Source organism: Python bivittatus, unplaced genomic scaffold (assembly GCF_059951505.1).
Source record: "Python bivittatus isolate LINGU-HERP-01145 unplaced genomic scaffold, Pbiv_v1 ctg000480_np1212, whole genome shotgun sequence".
NCBI lineage: Eukaryota > Metazoa > Chordata > Lepidosauria > Squamata > Pythonidae > Python > Python bivittatus.
Genome location: NW_028277075.1, coordinates 70,336,645 through 70,360,606, shown reverse-complemented (window position 1 = coordinate 70,360,606; position 23,962 = coordinate 70,336,645). Strand labels below are relative to the sequence as shown.

The window sequence follows — 23,962 nt, the reverse complement described above, 5'->3', positions numbered from 1 at the left end:
GAACCTTTTCCCTCAAGGGGTTAGGGATACACCTCCCTCTTTTCGGTGTGCTGCTAAATGCTTTACCCTCCAGGTACATATGGGTGGTTCCTGGCATCAGTCCAGTTTGGGAAATATTTACAGGAAAGACATAAGTCCAAATGCCAAAAGAACAATGTGTGGGGCAATCTGAGCTCCCTTGGGTCTCATCTTCAGAAAGAAGGGGTTGAATTCCACCAGCTCCTCCTTTTTCTTGACAGATTCCTTCTGAGTGGAGAGGTCTGGCCAGTTCTGAAACCCCATCGACACAGGCACCCCTCCGTGCCTCTCTGGCTCCTTCTACACCTCCTTTCAAAGCTTAGAGAGAATGGCTGGAATCAAGCAGCGCTGCTTTTTCCAGCTGAAAAGGGCTCATACAGGATCACTGAAGCCTGGGCTTTTGTGATCTGGTCCCATGCATTTGGGGCATGCATTTGGACTGCTGTGGGGTTTCTGAGAGTTTTAGTCCCAAAACATCTGGAGGTTACTAAGCTGGAGAAAGCTGCTCTAGTTGCCTGTGCTGCCTCGTGAGATCACAGCAGGCAAAAGCTTGGCTGCCTCTTCTGGTTTCAAAGTGCCGAGAGAGGCACCGGGGAATGCAATGCAGATCTCTTTCCAGCTTTTAATAAATATGGCATTTATTTTTCCATCACAGTGACTTTAGCTTCCTCCTTAATGCATTGAAACTCCTAAATTTCCCATCACTATTTTAGTTTTCTGAAGAGTTCCCCCCCCCCTTAGATATTGTGCAGAATACATTTTTGGGTAGAATTTAAAGTTGTTCCATTGACAGTTACTCCACTCTTTTTGACTTGCTGCATTGTGACAAAATGCTTCCTTTTTGTTGGTTTGTTTGTGGATGATTAACTTCCAAAGGTTGCGGGCTAGGGTCAAAATGTACTTTGTGGGTTTAGGTTCATTTTAGTTCATGGGATTAGCACGTTGATGAAATAGGGCACAAATGAACAAAGACTGTCGTCGTGGTCTTTAGTGGAAAAATAAAAAAGCTATTACATCTTATGCTCCGCATCAATGGCAGCTACAGCATGTTAGGGTGTGTTGTATGGAACAGAGAAATGGGGTCAACCCTGCTTAGAGGCTTAGACACTCTGTCAAGGGTAGACAGCTTGGTCTCTTCTACAGGTTTTAGACTACATCTCTTGAAAGTCCCCTCCAGCATGCCCAATAGTCACAAGTTCTGGGAATTGTAGGGCAAAATATCTAAAGGCTACCAGGTTATCTAACAAGTATTAGCTGAACCAGCAGACTTCAAACTTTCCATACATTTGAATGGTGGTGGCATCGCTGACATGTTCCATCTTAAGTCAGACTCAGCCATTAATATTGTCCAAATAAGCTAAAGACAGGGAAGCAGGGAGAGATCAATTGAAGTCTGTTTTTCTCAAGTCTAAGCCCTAAACATCTGGGGCAGTGTTTCTCAACCTTGGCAACTTTAAGATGTGTGGATGCCAATTCCCCACAGCTGGCTGGGGAATTCTGGGAGTTGAAGTCCACACACCTTAAAGTTGCCAAGGTTGAGAAACACTGGTTTACACTATATACTAAACCAACCCTCCCAACAAAACAAATACTTTAAGATATGTGGACTTCAACTCCCAGAATTCTCCAGTCAGCCATGGGGAATGGAATTCTGGGAGTTGACGTTCACACATCTTAAAGTTTTTGTTTTGTTGGGAGGGATGGCTTAGTATATAGTATAAACCAGTGCTTCTCAACCTTGGCAACTTTAAGCTGTGTGGACTTCAGTTCCCCAGCATGCTGGCTGGAGAATTCTGGGAGTTGAAGTCCACACATCTTAAAGTTGCCAAGGTTGAGAAACACTGATCTGGGGGATCACAAATAGGCCAAAGTTCCCTTTATTTATTTGTTTATTTAGCAAATTTATATAGCCGCCAGAGTGACTCTGGGCAACTTACAAGCAAAATAACAATTAAAACCATATCACAATATTTAAAAAATCAGACATAAATAACAACAAAAACAAAAAATAAAAACATAAAGGAACAAAACATAAAAGAACCCCAAGATTTATCCCAGTTTCCAAAGTCAGGACAGATGTTGAGGGTTTATAAATCCTAATATTATTACTTAGTGGTCTTTAATTTTGAACATAACCACTTTTTTGTCTGAAATACTTACCAATTTCCTGCACATTAGAAGTAGTGAAAGGTATTATAATGGGGAAATTAAAAGGGGCAGCTTGTTCTTTTCTTAAAAAACGCAGCCTATCTGCAGTGCCATATGGTTTCTAGCCCTGCCCAGAGATAATTCTAGAGCTCTCATGGGAGAGATAATGTTCTGGCAGTCCTCTTGAAAAATAAATCCCCCCAGACAAATGCCGCCTCTCCTTCAGTCACATTTTGACCCTAGAAACAGCGGCTCTAGCAGCCCCCTTTCTTTCTCCATTTCCACTTCAGATAAAATATTTTAAATTGTGTGAAGCAATTTAATTGCTCTTCATCCCACAACTTTTTTCTTAGCAAGTAATTTATTATCTGAAATATATTAAGCCAGTTGTCACCAGTTTCCTAGGCTTGAATCATCTTTGTGTTGAAAGGCCTTGGAACACACACTAGGAATGAGGAGTGAAGCTTTCTGCTCACTTGTAGTGGTTGAGACATCCATGAGCCACAAGAGAAATCTTGCTCACTATGGGCCACTGAAATGGCACCAGTACCCCACGTTGACAACGTGCTACTGCTTGCCAAAGTAACCTGTTGTAGTTATGTTAATTTGAAACGTCATTCATGTGGGAATGTGACTACTTCTTCTGCCCTTTCAGGATCGGCATCTTTACGATTGATTGGGACTGAGGGACCAGTTGGTCTACAGATGCTGTTTTGCTTAAACGACATGTTTTGAGCATGTACAGATAATGTTATGCAGAGTTTGGTGGAGCTATTTTTCCTCCCCTTTTAATATTCTCATGGAAAACTGAAACTTTCCATCAGATATATCTTTGCTCACCTGGCAATTACCCTCCTGGACCTCTTCAGCTTTCAACCAGTTAGTACGATTTACAACATGCTGCAACTACAAAAAGAGAATTAAGCAGGAAAGGGCTTCCCTCTGCCCTTTGAGGAATGAGCCCACAGCCAGAACTATTCTCTTGAGGCTAGATTTGCACAGAACATTTTAGAAGACTCGGTTATTCTAGAATTTACATGGATTCCAAATCCACATAGAATACAGGCTGCAGTGTCAAAGGACACCCATTCAATATAGCTTTTCCCCCTAATGCATAAGCACAAATGGATGCTTTTCTTCCTATCAGAAGTTTCCATACCTTAATAATTTAGAACATCTGGCACTTTCCCTCTTTTTCTTTCTTTTAATGGCACCAATTCAGGACAAAGGATTTGCATCATGCTTCAAACTTGCTGGCATTCATGCCTTGTAATTTTTACAGCTGTCAAGAGGATATCGCATAATACACTATTGTAGTCAGCAGCACTAGGGGAAAAAAACTCTTTGGTCAAGTCTGGACATGAATCCAGTTTGTGCAATCTGTTTCATTAAGAGCAACGTGATTGTCTGATGAATCCAGTGTTCTCGTTCTTCTCTTTCCACCTCCTGCCATCATTAGTACAGATGCATCAGGGTCTTAACAAATAAAACCATTATATTTTGCACCATTTGTTCAGTTGCTAATTCTGTAAAAATAACAGCAGTACACACTCTGTCTCATTTGCCAAGTGCCTCATGAGAAAATACTGTGCCTTTCATGCAAGTAAGATGGATCCCTGACGTAGGCTTGCTGTGCTTATTGGAGATAGGACCACCTTAATTTTAATTACTTTGCTTAAGTCAACGGTGTGCATATCATATGATTGTGTTTTACAATTTTTTATTGTTGCATTTTTCCATATTACATTTTGTATGTTAGCATTGGAGTCAGTTTGGTATAAGGGTTTAAGACATCAGACTAGAAACTGGGAGACTGAGTTCTAGCCCCACCTTAGGCAAACAGCCAGCTGGGTGACCTTGGGCCAGTCGCTCTCTCTCAGCCCTAGGAAAGAGGCAATGGCAAACCACTCCTGAAAAATCTTCTCAAGAAAACTGCAGGGACTTGCCCAGGCAGTTGCCAGGAGTCAGCACTGACTTGAAGGCGCACCCCCCCATACAAAAAAAGTTAGCATTGCTCTTTAGTTTTGTTGTTTTGAAATACCTTTTCTTGATATAAGAAGAGATATACAGTGATTATATAAAGAGCCGGGGTGGTGAAGTACTTAAGGTGGTAGACTGGCACTGGGAAGACTCAGGTTCAAGTCTGTCCTCAGCCACAGAAACTCCCCGGATGACTTTGGGTGAGTTGCTCTTTCTCAGCCCAAGAAATATACTATATTTAGGTTCACAGAACCATGTGGTTCAGACTTGCATAGGAAATAAAAATGATGGATGGTTGCAATAATTGCAGTAAGTACAAAGCTCTTGAGCAGATTTAAAAGAAGAGTTATCTGATCTTTTTGGTTTACCAACATTAAAAATGCAAAACAAGAAGTTACTGCTACGCAAGATGTAGCTGTTAAATTTCTGTAGACCAGGGAAGGCATGTTTTGGCCAGGAGTATATCTGAAAATTTGAGTGTATGAGGAGGTGTGCCCAGGCCAGTCAAACAATACAAAGTTACCAGAAGACAAACTGGTAAGGATAGTCCTCTGCCACCTCCTTGAATCCCCAGCCAGGCCTCCTGGTCTTGCCTTTCCCCAGGACGGCACTAGGCAGAAGACTGAGTTGCAGCCACCACCACTAAGAGAGACGATGGGAGTTTGTGTTGTGGACAGATGCACTCCTGTAAATAAAGATGATAGTAAAAACTAAAAAGAAATTTAAAAAAAAGGGGGGGGATAACAACTGAACTGGGTGGCAAACTAAACATCTATGAGACTCTGCACTTATGGGTAACATGTTGCCTATGTCTGCTAAAGACAGTGGCCTTGCAAATAAAATCCTTTTATGGAGCATATCTGCAAACTGTCCAGTGTGCCTGCATTTATATGCACAGCTGTTTTGGGGCCACCAGGGAGTGGAGTTTAAGCTTTCTTCCACCCAGTTATTCTGGCCAAGATGTAGTTTAATGGCAGCCACCATTTCTGCTAAAGATCACTGCTATTATTGGGGGAAAGAGCCACTCAGTTGCACTGGGAGAATCAATGAGATGAGGTGAGAACTCAGTGAGTTTCCTCCCTGTCCTTCAATTTTTTTTTTATCAATATTGGTGCTTTGGATCTGCTGAAAACAACCTGAGAACAGCCGTCCTTTTTCTATCAGAAGGTCAGGAGAGAAAAAGGACCTGGTATCCTGGAGCCCTGAAAATCACAGGGACTGTAGCCAAGTGTCACAGGTGGGCTGTGGATTGCCCACTTGTACGTTAATGGAACCTGACTCAGGAGACATTGCTTTGAACTGGACACATCCCAAGGAAACTCCCTGTGGGTTACTTGGCTTCCCTCAACAAAGATTTTCTCATCATGCTTGATTGCACTGGAATTAGCAGGATTTTACAAAGACTTGGGAAGTAATCAAGCATGGACTGGGTTTCTAAGACTAGAACAGAAGAGGGAAGAGCAAGTTCTTTTCCTCTTATGACTCTTGGGCTTTCAAAGCTATTTAAAGATTCTTAATTCCTGACTTCCTGGAAAAAATTATTAATTTTTGATCTAGGCCACAGAGCTGTGGAACAGAACTAGAAGGAACTATCTGGATTATTGTAAAATAAGCTTCTTTCATAAACTGTAATTAGAAATAAATTGCACATCTTCACATTCCTCTTCATGTGTAGGACCAGTAAAAAGCCTGAGTGAGATGCTTGAATACTTGTAAGATGGTGCTAGGCAAACTTGTGCCCTCCAGGTGATTTGGACCCCATCAACCCTGAGCAGTGATGAAGGATTATGGGAATTAGAACTCAGAACTTTACAACTCACAAATTACATCTTGGGACAACATAATGACATTAAAAGTAGGAGAGAAATCCTTTGATCACAAGAATACTGTGTTTGCTTTTAATATAAGAAAGAATCTTGTGGCATCTTAAAGACTAACACGTTTATTACATCATACATCTTAATGGATTATAACCCACAATCAAATACAGAGTTGGAGTAATAGCCATTTTGGTGCTGTCATTTATACCTTTAGGTGCCTAGAAAAATTGACCTTATTTAAGATCCTTCTTATGTTGCATTCTCTCTTCCTTTATGTTATTTAATCTACTTTGCTTATTTGGCGGATGTTTTAAATTTCAGTATGATGTATCATTTTGCATGAATATGCATAACAAGAGGTTGCTTGAAGGAGGTTCCAAGTTGAATTGAATTTCCAATTTAAAGGAGCTCGACAGGCATTACAGCTGGGGAGGGTCTCTGCTTGATTCCCAAAGGAGTCTTGGTCAACTGGGACAGAGAAATTAGATCTCCCACAGTATAAGGGTTCTCACACAGTATAAGGGTCAAGGCGGTCATGTGAGTTGACTTTTGCTCCAAAGTTGTCTGTATGGTAGCTGAATACTGGCAGGCATTTTTAGGAATATAGCTAGTTACTTTGGGAACTCTATTTTGGGGTGGGGGGTATATAAAAGGGAACAAACATCTGGCAATCTCTTTTGATTGCTCATCTTTTAGGAGCCATTAATCTCCCTGGTGGTGGTGGGTGAGTCATAGCTAACAAGGGTTATCTTTGTTCACAGTACAGGCCCTGGTCTGGGGTCAGAGGGGAAGACAGTCCTGGAGTGATGTAGGGTGTCCCTTTGCTCTTTCCTGTGGGCTGTAGGTCTGACAGCCTCCGTTTATGATACTTACATAAGCGTGGGAGTGAAAGATTGTGGACTGCACATTTTATCTACTTTCTTAGAAGCTGCTTTTCTGTTTAGTTTTGAGCATCCAAACATAACATCTGCAAAGGCCAAATGGCAACATTTTATAGACTTGAAAGAATTAAGATTTGTTCGTTCATTTGAAAGGGAAAAACTGGTTCAGTGTTCACCATTTTAATTTCATGAGGAATACGTAGAATGTTTTTTGTTGACCCAGGTTTTCCCAGCTTTGCCAGCTTTTATTTAAACCAGTGTTTCTCAACCTTGGCAACATGAAGACTGTGGACTTCAACTTCCAGAATTCCCCAGCCAGCCATGCTGGCTGGGGAATTCTGGGAGTTGAAGTCCACACGTCTTCAAGTTGCCAAGGTTGAAAAACACTGATTTAAACTGGCCAAGCATTCTTGTGTTTGTTAGGCTAATGTCTTTTGCAGATTGTAAAGCTTGTGCGTACACTAAAATACAAATGTACACAGGAGTGGGTCTGTTAGTTTGTTAATGAGTCATTGACTTTAGATGGTGTAGTTAATATTTCTCTGAAAAGGTACAGGGTGGTTCTGCAAAAGATGGCATTACTGGAGAGAAAATTTGCTTCTTGGCCAGAGGCAAAGATCATAATCCTGTTTTCTGTAATTAGAATCTTTTTTATGGTGGCATTTTACTCCAGAATATGAGGAGTGTTATAATTAGATAATGACCTTATCTAAACGTGGTAAGAATCAGTGCGAATTAGCTGCCAATTTAAAATTTTCATAAAAACCCTTGATTTGATTTAATTACCCTTATGGGTAAAAATAATACCCAACTTCCCAATTCACAAGTACTTTACAGTTGTAGAAAACAAATTCTTATATGAGTAGTAATGTACTTGAGAAAAGGCATCACATTTTTATTCCTCAAGCTCTCTTGTTCGTTTTGATTCTGATATTGAATTTTAAAATCTCCACGAATTAGGGTTGCTTCTTTGATTGTTACATTTCTTTCTGCAAAATCATTTAGCATAGTAATCAACTCTGGCTTTTCAATTTGGGGAACAGTTTGATTTATATTTTTGGTTTATTTCCTAACTCCAACCTAGTCCCTGGATAGTCTTTACCTTGTAATTGTGTCAGGTTTTGCTATAATTTTACTTTTTTAAGGACGTTTTAAAATATGCCTGAAATACTGGATAATTATAATTATAATATTTAGATTTTAATTAAAAAATAGAGAAGTTTGTTTGCACCAGTTGGCTCTAGCTTGAAGAATGGACATGTATTTAAAAAAAAAATCTCACTAGCTGTGTGGGTGATTGAGAAGAGATGAAGAATAATGCCAGAAATATAATAATTTATTGTGGAGGTCAGCATATAAATGTCCCAATGTTCTGCTGGGGCTGCTATGGGAATTATTACTGGATAAGAAGTGACCAGCCTGCCTCGTGAGAAACTTGATGCCCTTTATAAATATTTCATTTTCCAAAATAAAAATGTGCAATTAAATTGGGAAGCATGGAACGCCAATGGAGGCAGCTTTGCCAGGGAGTAGAGGAATGGAATTTATAATATTGGGAGGGGCTAGTAAGGGAGCAGTAGTGTGGGTGTGGGTTCAGTGTAATCATCGTCAACCTTTTCAATGTTTCTTGTGCATAATATTAAGTAAGCCTACTTGGTCAAATGGACATTCATTATACCTTCTGTTCATTGTAGCTGATTCCTGCATACATTTGTGTAAGATTATAAATTGAATGTGAAGTGTATTTTGTGGCTGTGTTTGGACACAGAGCTTAGTTTTCCTTCCTCAGTCCAGTTATCAGCCCACAAAAGAACATAGGAGACAGCATATACAGGAACAGATCTTGCACCTACTAGAACTGCACATCACTTTTGCAGTTCAATTCCTGTGTGATATGCTATACGAGGACCATGTCAAAGTACTGTACTGTACATCAGCCTACCCCAGGGCCACACACACCCCCAATCACCATGACTATTGTGATACAAATGGAATGAATAATAATGGCCCTGGCATTGGCCACTATTGCTGCAGTTGGTGACACTTCCACATACACATTTCCTGATGGAATCACGGACCCAAAAGCAGCAGAGAAGGGAAGCCCTACACAAATTGCAACATGTTCTACATTCTCCACTACCACTGGTCACAGAGGAGAAGGAAAGAGAATAACTCAGTGCATCCAATCTGACCATGCATAGGAAAAGTAGGACTGAGGAGGAACTATGGAGAGGTCCCATGACCTCAAGCAGGAAGCAGCAGTTGTCATCCCTGGTCAGGGAACCCGTTGGCCACAACACCCACATGTGCCTTAGGGGATAGGCTGCCCATGGCATTCCCAGGCATTCATGAGGAAGTGCCTGTGAAGGAGGAACGCCTTCAGGTGGGAGGTACAAGGAACGGTCCAGACCAGTGTGGAATAAAGCCGCATGTTCATGATTTACGGAGTTCATGTCCAAGTACATGACTGGATTTTACCTAGATAAACCAGCTTCAGTTCCTGTACTTGTCAGTGCAGACACAAAGAAGCTCTGTTGAATGCCAGATAATAACCAGTGCATTCCAAGCATGAAGTGCACTAAGATTCAGGCGGTCAGCACTGTTTAAATCAGTCAGAGAGTTTTCCTATTGAGATTGTGCAAAGTAAGTGGATCTGAAGTCCCCAACTAGTACAGCGACTCTTTGTGAGCATCTAATATCTCCTGTGTGTTGTCATGGCAATGGCATGAAACTTTTTGAAAGATACTTCAGCTGTAAAAGGTTCTCAAGGACCGAATCACCGCTTTCCAGGGAGTTCTACAGCCCAACAGCACACTACCAGGGCACATATAGGTAGACAACAGGCTGATTACCTTCAGCCACCCAAACCCACCATATAGCAGGATACTTGTGAGGGATGAGTGGAATTGGCCCCTCAGGAGCCTGTAGAACTTGGTCTTCACCTGCTCCAGTCGCATGCATCCCTGGGAAGCTTCCCTCCCCAGGCTCTTGGCCAGAAAAAGGTAATCAAAGAGCAACTAGAGGTGGCTGCTCCAAGTGAACATGCCAACTGGACCAAAGAGTAAGGCCCAACACAATTTTGACTCTCATGTCAGTGATACAAACCAGCTTGGGAGGTCATGTTTTCTCAAAACAAATGCCCAGTGGAGAAAAGTGGGAGAGAATGGAGCTTGAAGTTGATACGTATTGAGTATTCGAGGACACGAAGAGGGACCTGTGCTGGATAAAAGACACAGTGCACACTCCAAACACATGAGAGTCACAGGTGCACAAATTGTGATATAAGCTTCCCCCTCTGCTCTTCTTCTTGCAGCAAGACAATTATGGGAATATGGGTTGATAGGTCAGTATAGAAATAAAAATCCAGGCAGTGAAAGATCAACAGCTACTATTTTAAAAAAATCCACCAGTGAACAGTGCACTCTGCCTAATCCTCCAGTTGGTGGGCTCTTTGTGGGGTGAAAACGAGGGGTAGGCTCTGTGGGGGAAGGCTGCCAGCTGTGGTTGGCGCAGCCCCTGACGATCTTTGCTAGGCGTGCCTGGTGAAGATGCAGCGTGAGGGGCAGAATGCACAGCCTGGATCTCCTCCTGACTTCAGGGCAATACGGAGGCTGCTGGGGGTGAGGCCTTCGTTCCAGAATTGTACAAGGATCTTTAGTGAGGAAAAGATGGAATCACTGCAGAAAAATGTATGATCGGTTGCACTTCCTTTAACTGGAAGCAACCTAATACACATGAGCTTTCTCATACCTCTCTGCATGCTCACCCACACGTTATCATATTCACAGACCCATATACATTTTAGTGGGCGCCACAACCACCTATACAGCCTCTCTCTTCACCCCATTGGGATCACCTCATGTGCCTGCCAGTCCAGGCATTGTTGCGTCTCCCCAGTTGTCCCCAAAGTTAATCAGGTTGGCAACAAAGAGCTGGCGGGGGGGGGGGAGGGAGAGGTAAGTCAGCTGCAGGCAGGACCAAATGCAAATCCATAGGATGCCAGTTGCTTATATTTGGTAGTAAACCAACACTTCTGGAAGGTGTTGGCCTGGGGCAAGGCTGACTTACTGGAGCAGCAAAGGGCCAAGTGAAAAGGGTGTGCTGGTAGACGCCTTTGGCTTAGGCAGAAGCACCAGGAAACACAACATTTTGGAATTGAAACCCTCAACAAGGACATTGTCAAGACGCAGGAGGGCACAAGATGCCACAGGAGAGATCTGGGGAAGTGGTGATTGCAGATATGTCTTATGAGGCAGGCTGCATCTTCTTTGAGTAAAAATTGTTTTACATTTCAGTGATTGACCAGATATTAAGCCATTATGGAATTACCCTGGGTGAGGGGCTAGATTTTATCTATCTCTGTTTTCTTTGCACAAAGTTACAAAGGGCCTATTTTATTTGACACTTTTATTGGAACTTGATATATAGGAATATAAAATAAGCATTTTAGGGTGGGCTGAAAGACATTTGCCAGTTTAAAAAAATAACGAAAAGCATTGGTAGCAATCCATCAACCTAACTTTTCCATAAAATATTTCTCTGCAAAATACATATGTTAAGGCTATTATTTTTCTCTGTTGTGTTTGTATAGTATGTCATCTTTGGGTCATCAGGAAGTTGTCTCACTTCGGCCCCATGTTTCCTCAGATCCAACAAACTGTTGCTACTGCAATTTGTCATATTGCAGTATGTGTTGCTCGATATTCCACAACTTAGGGAAAGGGCAGCCAGGAAAAAAAGTTGAGTTCAGGGTGACTAATAACTATGCACATGAGAAAGAGTTTGTGGGTGGAAAAGTGAATGAGAGGAGAAACATTCTTTCCCCTGACTGCAGTTTATGTTCTCATGTACCTGCCAGTTTTTATGCTTGTGCACTGCAACGCTTTCTTGCTGCAGAATTTTGGCTTAGCAGATTCTATTTCATTTTATACATAAAGTTACAGAAAGGTGATACAAGGTCACCGTTAAGAATGGAATGGAGAATTGGATGGATCTCTTCATGTCTGCCCCACCTAGCCAAAATCTGCTAGGCTACAAATTTCTTTCTCTCTTGCAGCTGCGTTCTTCCCTAGAAAGGACAGTCCCTGGAGCTCAAGCAGAACAGCCATGAGCTATCGAATGTGCCGGTACTTTGGAATATCTCAGTAGTTTCAGAGTCCTCTTCCCTGAAACAGAGCAGTTCAGTGGTGAAGGAGAGACACAACTCTGCAAGTGTATTGGACAGATGGACCATGTGGAGCGGCCGTTCACTTAGCCTTTTCATTTTATGCAAGAAGTCCTTCATCCTAGGTCGCATGAGTAAATGTCACATGGGTTACAATCTGTTCAAATACACGTGGAAGTGAAAAATTATAGTGGGCTTTGAAAATTGTGACAGCAAACACCAAATGTTTAGCAAAGTTTCAGTTAACGTTGGTTTTCCCTAAGATAACGAATGGCATATGACATATCCATCAGCAAAGGCCTGTTTGCATGACACACTTGCAGTGTGCGTGTGATGTCATGTAAACACTTTACCCTGTGCAAATAATCCATTTAGTTAACTCAAAGGGGCCTAAGATTTAGTCTCAAACAGACCTGGACTTATCTGGAGCAAAATTAAACATACTTATTTAGTATAAGTGATACTTACCAGGGATGTGGATGATTCTTCTTTTTCCTGAGACTGAAATGACCCATTTCTGTGTCCTTGGTAGTTTTCGTTCTGGCTATACTGGGATCCTGAGAAAGGGATGGAGTTGGGCTTCTGCCTGCGATGTCACTACATTTTTAACAATTCCCTCCAGAGGGAGAAAGAAAAATGAAAAAGACAGAAAGTGAGGTGGGAAGGGATAGCCGTCCAGCATTCGTTGCTTGAAAAGTGGCCACTGCATGGCAGACTGTCACATCTGCCTTATGTGATCTGCTACTAGCATACAAAGTGAGCTTACAGACTCGGGCAGGAAATGGCTGGGCCATTTGTGTTGTGCAAATGTAATCAGAGAATACAAAGCTAAACTGTTTTTCCTTCACTGAATCTGAAACTCCAGTATTACAGTTTTCATTGTCAAGGAATGCCACTGACCACCCCACATGGCCATCATGTAAAGGGCTCCCATGTCCATTCCTTCATTGGCCAGGTATACAAAGTGGGGCCAGGGAGAATTAAAAGGGAAGTCTGCACTCCACAGTAACACAAAAATTGGGGAATCCAGGACCTTCTAGATATTGGGCCAGGGTTTCTCAGCCTTGGCAGCTTTCAGATGGGTAGGCTTCAACTCCCAGAATTCCCCAGCCAGAATTCTGGGAGTTGAAGTCCACCCATCTGAAAGCTGCCAAGGCTGAGAAACCCTGTATTAGGCTAAGTAAGTAAGTAAAGTCTGCAAGTTGAGCTTTACTTCGGTTGACTACATAGATACAACCAAGTTGGGGTTGGGGGGGAAGTTTGGCAATAGTATAGAGGTAGCTTGCCACTGCCTTTCTCTAGGATTTCCCCCCTCCCCCTTTTTTCCACTTCCACCTGCAGTCCTGGAATTTCCATTGTGACAGAAATGATGAAGCCTGCTTAGTTTTTTCAAGATCAGTCAAGGTTGGCTAGGTCTTACCCTTTGGCTGGTGGCATTAGGCTGTTACACATAAAACTTGCCTTTGCTCAAGGTGGCTGGAGCCCAGCACCACCTGGAGGACCACAACTTCTCCATCCATGCTTTAATAACCTATAAAAGGTATAGGCTGGGCAAGGACACTTGCCATGGAGGCGAGTTTGGGGTTGACATCCTTATAGGAACTGGAACCATGCTTCAGCCTTCAATATATGATTATGGAAGAATATAAGAGGCTGTAAGTACAAAGAAGGTTACATAGACTATTAAAAGTTCTTTTGGCGGCAGTCTTAGCCCTGTTTGTACAGTATACGTGCATAGGATGAGTGTGTGTGTGTGTGTGTGTGTATAGGGGGCAACGAAAGACCTTGTCATTTTCCCACCCACATCTATTAACATATTTGAACAGAGCTTGAGCCTGGAGGAGGTTTCTGTTCAGGCAGTGTGATGAATGCATATACAGTGGTACCTTGAGTTATGAATTCAATCCGTTCCGTGACTCTGGTTGCAACTCGAATTGGTCGCAACACGAGGCAAATTTTCCCATAAGGTTCAATGTAATTACCATTAATCCGTTCTGGCATGGAGGACAGGGAGGTGGCTATTGTTTGGAGGGAGAATCAGGGGCGTAAAAATGGCCGCAGACCACGTGTCAGGGGCGGAAAATGGCCACGGACCACGTGTCACAGGAGGGAAAATGGCCACGGATCCAGTTCGTAACTCGAGGTGGTTCACAACATGAGGTAAATTTTTGGGGCCAGAGGTGGTCATAACACGAAAAATTTGTAAGCAGAGGCGTTTGTAACTCGAGGTACCACTGTATTTTAGGAATTAAAGTTGACATCTCATCTTCATTTTATGTCCATGCAATGTACAACTACTGTAAAATTAGCTCCTTAACTCCATACAGGACTACAAAATGGTTATCAAACCAGAACTTACTGCATTTCTGTCCATGTGAATATTTTATTTGTTGTTGTTTGTTGTTGTTCCAGAACATAAAAAACTTTTCTGTTTTGGATTTCAGGTTGCCCCCGTTGTCCTTACAGTGATTGTATTTCAAGTGCTTTGTGGATGTACCATTCTCAAAGTTCTGAGGAGAAGGAGCAGTTCCCTTTAATGCAAAGGAGGGAGGGCAGATTGTTTAGTCCGTGTGTGCACAGCCTTTTGCAGGCTGAGTTGATGTTATTTGGCATTGCAGGTTGCTCTCCAGAATGTAGCAGATGGGGCCAGGGCAAAAGCTACATTTCATTTCATTGACAAATCTAATTATTATTATTGAATTAAGTCTAATTCAATATACTTAATAGGATTATTTTTCAAATTAAAGTCATGCATTTAATAACTCTCTTATTTTATCAGCTTAGCATTTTTAGTTACATAGCCCTTGAGTTGCAACAAAAGATTTCAGGGCCTGGGCTCCAAGTTACTCATCCTGTTTTAAGGGCAGAAGTGAAGCCTGGCTGCTAATTATATCCTGGCTGCCATAGGAAAGGGATTAAATACATTATCTAAACCTGCCATGCAAGAAAGTCCATAAATGTGGGCCTACATTTTTAAAAAGTAAATTGCCTGTCTGCCTCCTCTTTCTGTTTTTGCTCCATCCAAAGCCAGGTTAAAATGTATATTGGGTGTCTCTTTTCAGCTTGCTAAAAATGCTCAGCCTCTTCATTTAGAGTTGGTAAGTGACTAATAGTTGTGGGGTTGCAAAAATAATGTTTAGCTGCATAGAGGATTATTTCAATTCTTCAAGGAAATCTGTATGTTTGAATTGTAGATTCAGCTGACAACTTCATTGTCAATTTCCATTTACTGACCCTGGTTTTCCATTCTCATGATTTCTTAAACTAAACCTATGCGAAGTATTTGGGCTCTAACCATCAGCTGTACTGCTTTTCTGCATTGTTAGAACATATTCTATAGCAGTGTTTCTCAACCCCCAATGCTGGCTGGGGAATTCTGGGAGTTGAAGTCCACCCATCTTAAAGTTGCTAAGGTTGAGAAACACTGTTCTATAGAAAATAATTTTGAATCCTCAGCCCATTCTATCTGGGAAAAAAAAATGAAGAGATAAAAATGACATTCTGTGTCTTGTCTCTCTTGGGGCTGAAGGGGGAAAGGAAGCAGCCGCCACAGAATCTATTCTCAGGATGAGCTTTCCAGTGTCAGCCTTTAGCAGAGTCGCTAGAGACTTTGTGCAGGGATTTCCAGTTGTAGTTCAGGAAGAATTTTTTCCCATCCAAATAATACAAACTGAAACAGGACAGATCCTGTTGTTGGTGTGAATTAGTCCCTTGGGTCTAGTCACTGCCAGCAAGCAACAGATGCTGGGTCTGTGATAGATTTCATGGAAGTCTTGCAAATCAGTAATACATTATTCTTGTGGAACAGAGCCCAGCCTGAGTGAAGATTTTGAATTCTTGCTTTTCCTGACCTACTTGTCAAAATGAAGATCTTGCAGTCTAGGCTGCAACTGCGGAAGGCTGATCACCCTACAGATATACCGGATCCTTTCATTTCAAGAGTATAAAAATATAAGTAAGAAATGAAAAACAGGCAGTATTCAACACAGTTCTGGGGGTCAAATTGGAAGTTGTCTATACCCCTATAACATATGTTCCAGCTGTCTTTAAACATTGCTTAGAAACTGCTCTTCATTTAAAATATCTGTGCTAGGCTGCAATCTGAAAATGTTCTTTACTAGAACTTAAACACCCTTTAGTATCTTCCAGTTAGTTTCTAAGCAGAGTTCAAAGTACAGGTGTTTCCCCTTTGAAAAACCGTGGCTTTCCATTACTCCCTGTGTACTTCCTCTCCCCCTTCAGATGAATCGAAGCAGGGACTTAATCTTGACACTTGGGAGAAATTGTTTTTGAGCACCAGGTTAAAGAGTTCTCCCAAATCAAGTTTAGTTGTTTTAACTGCTGCTCTTGTTGCTACTATACACAGATTTGCCGTCTGTCTTCCAAACCAGTGATGGAAGTGACAGTCTAAATTTTCCCAACTCCATTTTTGAACTTATTTTCCAGATTTACTTCTTGGAGAAGGAGGGCAGAAGACACATTTGCAAGGGGAAGATGGTCACTGGAATAGATGCCTAACCTTCCCTCCACCTATTTCTTTTCCCTGAATCTGTTTTTATGCTGTCATTTTCACCCCTGGTTTTGAAGAGAGGCTGACTGGAATTACGTCTGGCTGGCTAGTGCATGGAGGGAGAGAATGACCTCATTAAATAACCTGTCTTGCCTACTACATTCAAAGGGGAGCATTTATTAGCAAGAGGTAGTAGGCACTGACCCTGAAAATAGACAATGCAGTGTGCCTTTCCTGCCCCTACCGTCTTAAAAGTCTGGATATGGGACTGTAGGCTGGCTATTCACTGGATCAATTATTTGTCTTAAGAAGAATGTAATCAATTGGATTTTGTACTTAAAGTGTAGATTGCTGCCTAGAAAGAGGACGAATAGAGACTTGTTCATCTCTTTTTAAAAAATGGCTTTTTCTAAAACTTTGCTGACTCCAAACTTTGTAACCCTTTGAACAAGATAATGTCAGAGCAAATCCATATTTATTCTTTTTTTAAAGTAACTGGCAGCAGTCATGGGTGGCATTTATGTTTGAATGGACATATTTTAAGAAAATTTGGTTTTCATTAAGTCATTTAATACATTCATAGACTGCCTTTTTCCTTATATCAGATGCACGGCAACTCATGGAGGTCTCTCATCCAGGGGGGGACTAAACCTTAACTTGCTTAGTTTTAGGAGATTGTCTACATGAGCTGCCTCCAGTGGTGTACATTAGATCACTGTTGGTCCTACATGGAACATTCAGCCATTCAAAGGAACTGCTATCATTCAAAATTGCCAGTGTAGCATATACAGAAATATATGTTAATTCATTGTATGAACTTTAATTGGTTGGAGTTTGATTGTATGGATTTACAAGAGAAAAAGTCCTAATTAAGGCCTTCTTATGGTCATTGTAGGGACTGTCTTTTCTAAAATGAAATTTGCCATCTGAAGTTTTGACAGTGAGGTCTAATTTTGACCAATAAAGCTATCCAATATTACAGCCCTGAGAACTTACTATTCAGATCTAACATTTTTGAGTTTCAAAATGAAGTGTGAATTACTCTGTATCCTTCCAGCTCCAGTGTCAAAGAAAAATACAGAGTACCATTACCCCACAACTCAGCAACAGCCTAGAGCTGTAGGAACTGGTTGTGTTTTGAAGTCCTTGCCTGATCGTTGGTACTTGTTGCTTCAGGAGTCCTGACCTTTCTACCTTCAGAACTTAAGGCAGGAGCAGACAGCTATGCTTTTTACAACAGGGTTCCTCAATGTTGGCAACTTTAAGACGGGTGGGCTTCAACTTCCAGATTTCCCCAGCCACCCGTCTTAAAGTTGCCAAGGTTGAGGAACCCTGTTTTACAATATTTGTTTGTACCAGGAGCCATTGGGGGTGGGGGTTTTGATAGCATAGGTTACCGTATTACTGTAGTTTATTTTTTCTGCACATACTTGATGGGAAATCACACTACTGATATATAGTGGTATGCTGCTGCATTTTGGTAGTGTGATCCTGTGTGCTAAAAAGCAAAACAGGCACAGGAGTTGCATGTGATCCAAATTGCCCATCCTGACTTAAGAGAAAGACAGTTTAATAGTAAAACACATGAAACAACTCCTGCTTTGAAATCTCAGAGTTAGTTCAGCATAGAAGACACAACTGAGCTAGATGAATCCCAGTGAAAGCAGCTTCTTAGATCTTGCTTGTAGATGGGACAGGATGTTGTGAATTTGGATGTACATATATTGCTTTTAAATACACACACACACACATACAAACACACACACACACACACACATACATACCTACTGAGCATATTATGTATATAACTCTTGCATCTATGGAAGGTTACAATTAAAATTCAAATAGATACTTGCAACACAACCTCATTCCTTGAAGTGTAAGCAGGCAGTCTTGTAGAAGTCACCATCTAGAAATCCTATTTGTTTCAGAGCTATGACACTGAGCTCACTAAATCATGTTACTGGTAATGTATCTCGCTTTATTACTTATTTATACTGGGTGTCCAATAACTATTTGCAGTTGAAGACCTAGCTTCATTGAATACAGTACGTGCAACATGCCTTCTTCACTGTGCAATAAGTCATTTATTCTGAACTGTTCTCTCTAGGACGTTCTGAGAGATAAATAAGCTATAGCTAGGAAATAGCTGAACTATATGGATGGGCAAAAGAAGTGGTATTCAATACAGGACCAAGCATCCCACCTAGCTCAGGACTACCCCCTTCTCACGCTGATTTTTAGGAGACTTTCCAATGTGTGTTCGGTACTGTCCCTGTTATTTCTGAAACTACCCAATTTCTTTTCTTAACAGAAAATTTCAGCACAGAAGTTGGTCTCTTAGAATTGATTGGAGACCCTCCCCCAGACCAGATAAGCAAAGTCTATGGTCCAGACAAGAGTCCTGGCTATGTGTTTGGACTGGATGCCAACGCGGGACAGGTGGCACGGTACCATCTCCCAAGCCCCTTTTACAGAGACTTCTCACTCTTGTTCCACATTCAACCCACTTCAAGCAAAGCAGGGGTGCTTTTTGCTCTTACGGATGCCTCCCAGTCGATCATCTACATTGGTGTGAAGCTTTCTGAGGTGAAAGATGGAAAACAGCAGATCATATTCTACTATACGGAGCCTGGCTCTCAGAATTCCAATGCTGCAGCCACGTTTACCGTACCTTCCCTGGTCAATCAGTGGACCCGCTTTGCCATCAGCGTGCGGGATTACAGTGTGGTTCTTTATATGGACTGTGAAGAATTTAAGACGGTTCATCTTGAGAGGTCACCTGATGAGATGGAGCTGGAAGAGGGATCAGGACTTTTTGTGGCACAAGCTGGAGGGGCAGATCCTGATAAATACCAGGTGAGCTTGCTTATTTCCAGTGAGATGGTTGTCATAAACCGATGTTTTCCCAAAAGTAAAAGACAAAGTAGCAATGACTAGATATTTTTTCCCTAATGATGTGGACTTTCCTTATCTGTAGTTTGTTTCAGGGAACTTTTTCTTGCTGCCTATACTCAGCCAGTGCCTCATCCTCCATCATATATCTGTTTAGCTCTCTTTCACTATCTTTTTGTCTTCAGCTGAGGACTATTTAGGAACTGACAGATGTACAGGAATGATTAAACATCTTTCTGTGGGTTATGAATTACCGCAAAACATTTTGGACAACGTTTATTCTCCCCACCACTACCAATTATGTTTTGGCAGAAGTATCAGTCCTTCTGAAATAAGCATCTAATTTACTTCATTCTCTGCTTTATGCAATGGAGGAGCTAGGAATGTGGAAGAAAAAGCTTAAAGAGGGCTGTAATGTGCTTTCCTGTCTTCGACAAAAACCACATCCAATATGTGGGATGCATTGAGAAGCATGTATGGCGTGCAACTGTCAATTGGCAGTCTAGCCTCACATACTTGGCTACCACAATCACAAGACCACAATCAATAATGTTACAGAATAGAGTTCCTGAGTGTTCATGTTGCAGAAAAACAGGTTAATGTGTACAAATAAAGATGTCTTTGGTTAAAATCTGGGTTTTTTTCCTTCCCCATTCTGTTTTCTCTCTGTCTGTGTTCATTCTGTCCACATACCAAGGTGCCCTGGACTTTTTTCTCTCTCTTTTCTTTCTTTTAATGGCATTCATAAAGAATTGGTTGAAGGATATTTGCAGGTAATGGCTGCAGACCATTTTTGTGGTAGATGGAAAAGACTTTTAAAACAAATGTAAATACAGTAATCGTTCAGAGGGGAAAAAATGAAGTGGAAATAGTTAACATTTTTCATCTTCAAGTTCATGTCCAGACACTGGCTTAATTTGCCAGTCTAGTGATTCCTGAGATTTATCCTGGGCCTCCCCACTGAGATCAAATCTATTGCTGCATTCTTCCTTTTTGCTGGAAAGAGAGAGGCAGGAATCCTCTGGCGCTAATGACTCCAGACAAAACATGGAGTATTCTCCCCCTACCCCGGTCTTGTTAAGAATTAAGTGTGAGGGATGATAAAAACAAAAGTTGCTGCTTTTCCATGCAGACTTTCTTGGGGAGGACTTTCCTACCCATGCAGAAACAGATGTAGATAATTATCTATAGTACATGTGGCAGATAACTTCTTTAAGCTTTAAGTGTACCAGAAATACTTAGGAAGAGTAAGAGTGCTAAACTTTAGCAGGAGGTGATTGATCCTGAGGTGAGCTTGATTAATACTAAAATATTTCCAGTTGCTGATGTAAGCTGGAGACTAATGCAGCCTCTCCAAGAGCAAGAAGACAGCAAATACCAGCAAGCATAGGTTTGACGTATATATAGTCGTTAATTTGATTTAAAGAACAGAGTTGGGAGGGATTTTCTTCTGCACCATCTGCAATCACATTTCATTATCCTGTCCCAAGAAGCCTGCTGATAATGTTAACTCAGACATCAGATGGGGAAGCAGCAAGCATTGAAGTGATGTTGATTTATGTTAAGAATGATTAGAGTCATTCTCATCCATGGCTTACCACTGGGATAATGACAAGCTCAAAGCCATCCAGTGAGTTAGTCCAACCTTTTAAACTATGCTGGAGCTTAGATATTTATTGATGCTTTGATATAGTATGTGATGACTAGATCTTCTATTGCTGAAGGGCACAATCAGCATCTTACATGGTCTCTTCTCCATTTGTGCAGGATGCCAAGAAGACTTGAGAGCTATTGCTTCTTTTAATCATAGTTAGAATAAACATATTTCTAATACACATATATGAAAATAACAGGGAAGTTTTCAGGCTTCTTCTTTGTGCTTGTGGGAAAAAATGGCTGGATTATGAATTCAGGACTCATGCAACCTCATTATTACAAAGGTAAAATTGTAGGAAAGCTGCATAAAGTTCTCCTATACTTGTAATAATCAACTGTGGTTTTGTATGTGGTGCATCTGAGCTGGGCCAAAGAGAATCAGAGTTCTGGATGCCATCACAGAAGACTGTAGGATGAATTTTCAGTTCTCTTTGCCATTTGCAGTCCTACTGTACTGCCCAGAATCTTAATGGTGCTTCAGCTTTGTAGATGCTAAGTACAAACCCCAATAATGATTATGTATTGACATAATTCTGGTAGTGTGCTGTGGTGTTTATCCTGCCCTTTAGCCATGAAGGCCCTCAGGCAAGTGTACACACACTTGACAGATCCAGATCTCAGGCATGTAGCAGACCTCATCCAAGGTACTTATTTGCTGGCTAGTGTTTGCTTCCTAATTGCCAGGTACAACTTTTTTCCTAAGGAAAACCTATAAGGTGTTTTTGAAAAAAGATATTACCTAAGTTGGTCATGTTTATTCTGTTATTTTTTGGTCAGTAGACCAAAATTTAAAAATGTTACTCATACAGTAAGGGTTGCAATAGAAAAACACTAAAATACTGATATAGTACAACACTAAAAGCCAGTTTGGTGTAGTGGTTAAGGCATCAGGCTAGAAACCAGGAGACTGTGAGTTCTAGTCCCACCTTAGGCACAAAGCCAGCTGGGTGGCCTTGGGCCAGTCCCTCTTTCTCAGCCCTTTATATATATAATAAGATGCTTTATACTGAGTCAGACCATTGGCAATGCCTCTCTAGGGTTTCTGGAGGAGTTGCTCCCAGTCCTTCAGGAAGTGGGTGAAAGATTGAATCTGGGAGCTTCTCTGTGCTACCATGTTGCTATGGCCTCTCCCTTTCCAGGCAATAAAGACCAAAAAGCGGCAATATTTTTCACTCCCCTGATCAGTGGCATTACATGTTTTAGTTTGGCAGGTTCTTTGGGCTTTTAAGAAATAAGTTGTTGTATTTCAGATGTATACTGTACAGCAGCAAGACTAAACAAACGCAAAGGAAGTGTGGATTATCCTGAGGAACACACGCACATAATAGTAACATGACATGATAATGGATGAAGCATTGTTTAGAGAATGCTGTAGCTAAACAACTTAATAAACATACTAAGAGAATTTGAAGTGATTGTCTGCTTTTTGAGGCCAAGAACTTTGCACAGCAAAGATCTACACAGCAAGGCTGAAAACAAATAGCCATGTGCAAACTCTAATGTTAGATGGTTAAAATAAATTTGAAGAATTGTGTTTAAAATGTAACTGATGTATTACTGAATGTATAGCAGGAAATGTTTCATACCCAACCTCTATCAAATGTATTGGTTTATGCTAAAAAGGATTTGTGGGGATTCACCTCCCAGTGAAAATGTTTGCCCATAAAAAGTGAGAACAGGAAGCAGTGCTCTCATTCTTATTGATTTTCATAATATCTCACAGTAAAATCTGACTGGCTGCATGATATTATAAGGAAGTATTTTCAGAATGAGGGCAATCCTCCTGACTTGGGTGTAATTTGGTTGCATGGTCATTTAGGCAGAATGACATGGCTTGCATAATGATATCGTGGCATGCCCACATGATCTTGCATTGTCTGGAATTGGTTGTGAAGAAGCCAATTATTATTAGGGTTTTTAACAACCAAAGCTGTAGGTTAAGGAAAAAAGCAACCAACAGCATGCTAAAAAGATAAACAAGGAAGACTGAAATTCTCTTTTATCTTCCATAAATTGGTCATTATGTCCAAACGTCATTACTCATTCTCTGACTGTTAGCAGCTTCCACATGCCTTTTGCCTGTGGCACAGAGATGGGATTGTCTAGCAGTAGGGAATCAAGGGAGCAGCTAAGTTCTGAGGGACAGTGCTAGAAAATGCTTGAGAATGGTTTCGCTAGGCGGCCAGCTTGTCCTGCCTTTTCTTTCCCAGGAATATGGGATCGTTGTCTGCATTCCCACAAAGATCATGGGATCTTTGTCTGCATTCCCATTTCTGATCATGCAGCTACTTGCAACCTCTGGCCTGCCACTGCCTGCTCCTTTTTTCCACTTTTCTATCCTTGGAGACTGAGTACATATTATATAGGTGTTTACAGTGAGACGGGGTATCTAAGTCATGCCCTTGAACATGGCAGTTTCCCAGATCAAGATCTCACTGCACAGAAATGTTTGCCACATCTTGTCAGGAATCCATGCATGAATGAGAAGAGATACTTCAGGAGGCAGAAGTGGTGGGGTGGCGAAAATGGATTCTAGAATTCTGTCATAGAGATGTGAATGAAGGCAGAGGAACAGGGAGATCATTTTTAAATTGAAGAGCTATCAAGAGAGAGAGAGAGGGAGAGACTCTTTGTCTTGTTCAGGGTTCAAGCAAGACAGGACTATGGTTGGATCATAGGGATCAGTAGGGACCTGAATGTAAGAAGCAATTCACTCATTATGTCTGCCTCTTTAAATCTAACCATCCATTACTCCAATACCTTTGCCTGAGGCTATCTAAGCTGAGATACGAATCTAGTTTTTCCGCTTCCAAAAAGAGTATAAACTCTATGGTTGAGTTATAATTTCTTGATGTTTTAGAGCTCAGTAAATTGGCAACAGTAACTTTTT

At 41.3% G+C, this 23,962-nt stretch overlaps 1 protein-coding gene across 3 annotated transcripts in view; it reads left to right on the top strand.

Annotated features, from left to right (window-relative positions):
• COL18A1 (collagen type XVIII alpha 1 chain) overlaps nt 1-23,962 on the top strand; it is an 88,180-nt gene that overhangs the window by 7,758 nt on the left and 56,460 nt on the right. For all 3 annotated transcript variants that reach the window (XM_088146209.1, XM_088146211.1, XM_088146210.1), the window contains exon 2: nt 18,836-19,380. In XM_088146209.1, the coding sequence (XP_088002335.1) occupies nt 18,836-19,380 (545 nt within the window). The remainder of the gene's footprint in view (nt 1-18,835; nt 19,381-23,962) is intronic.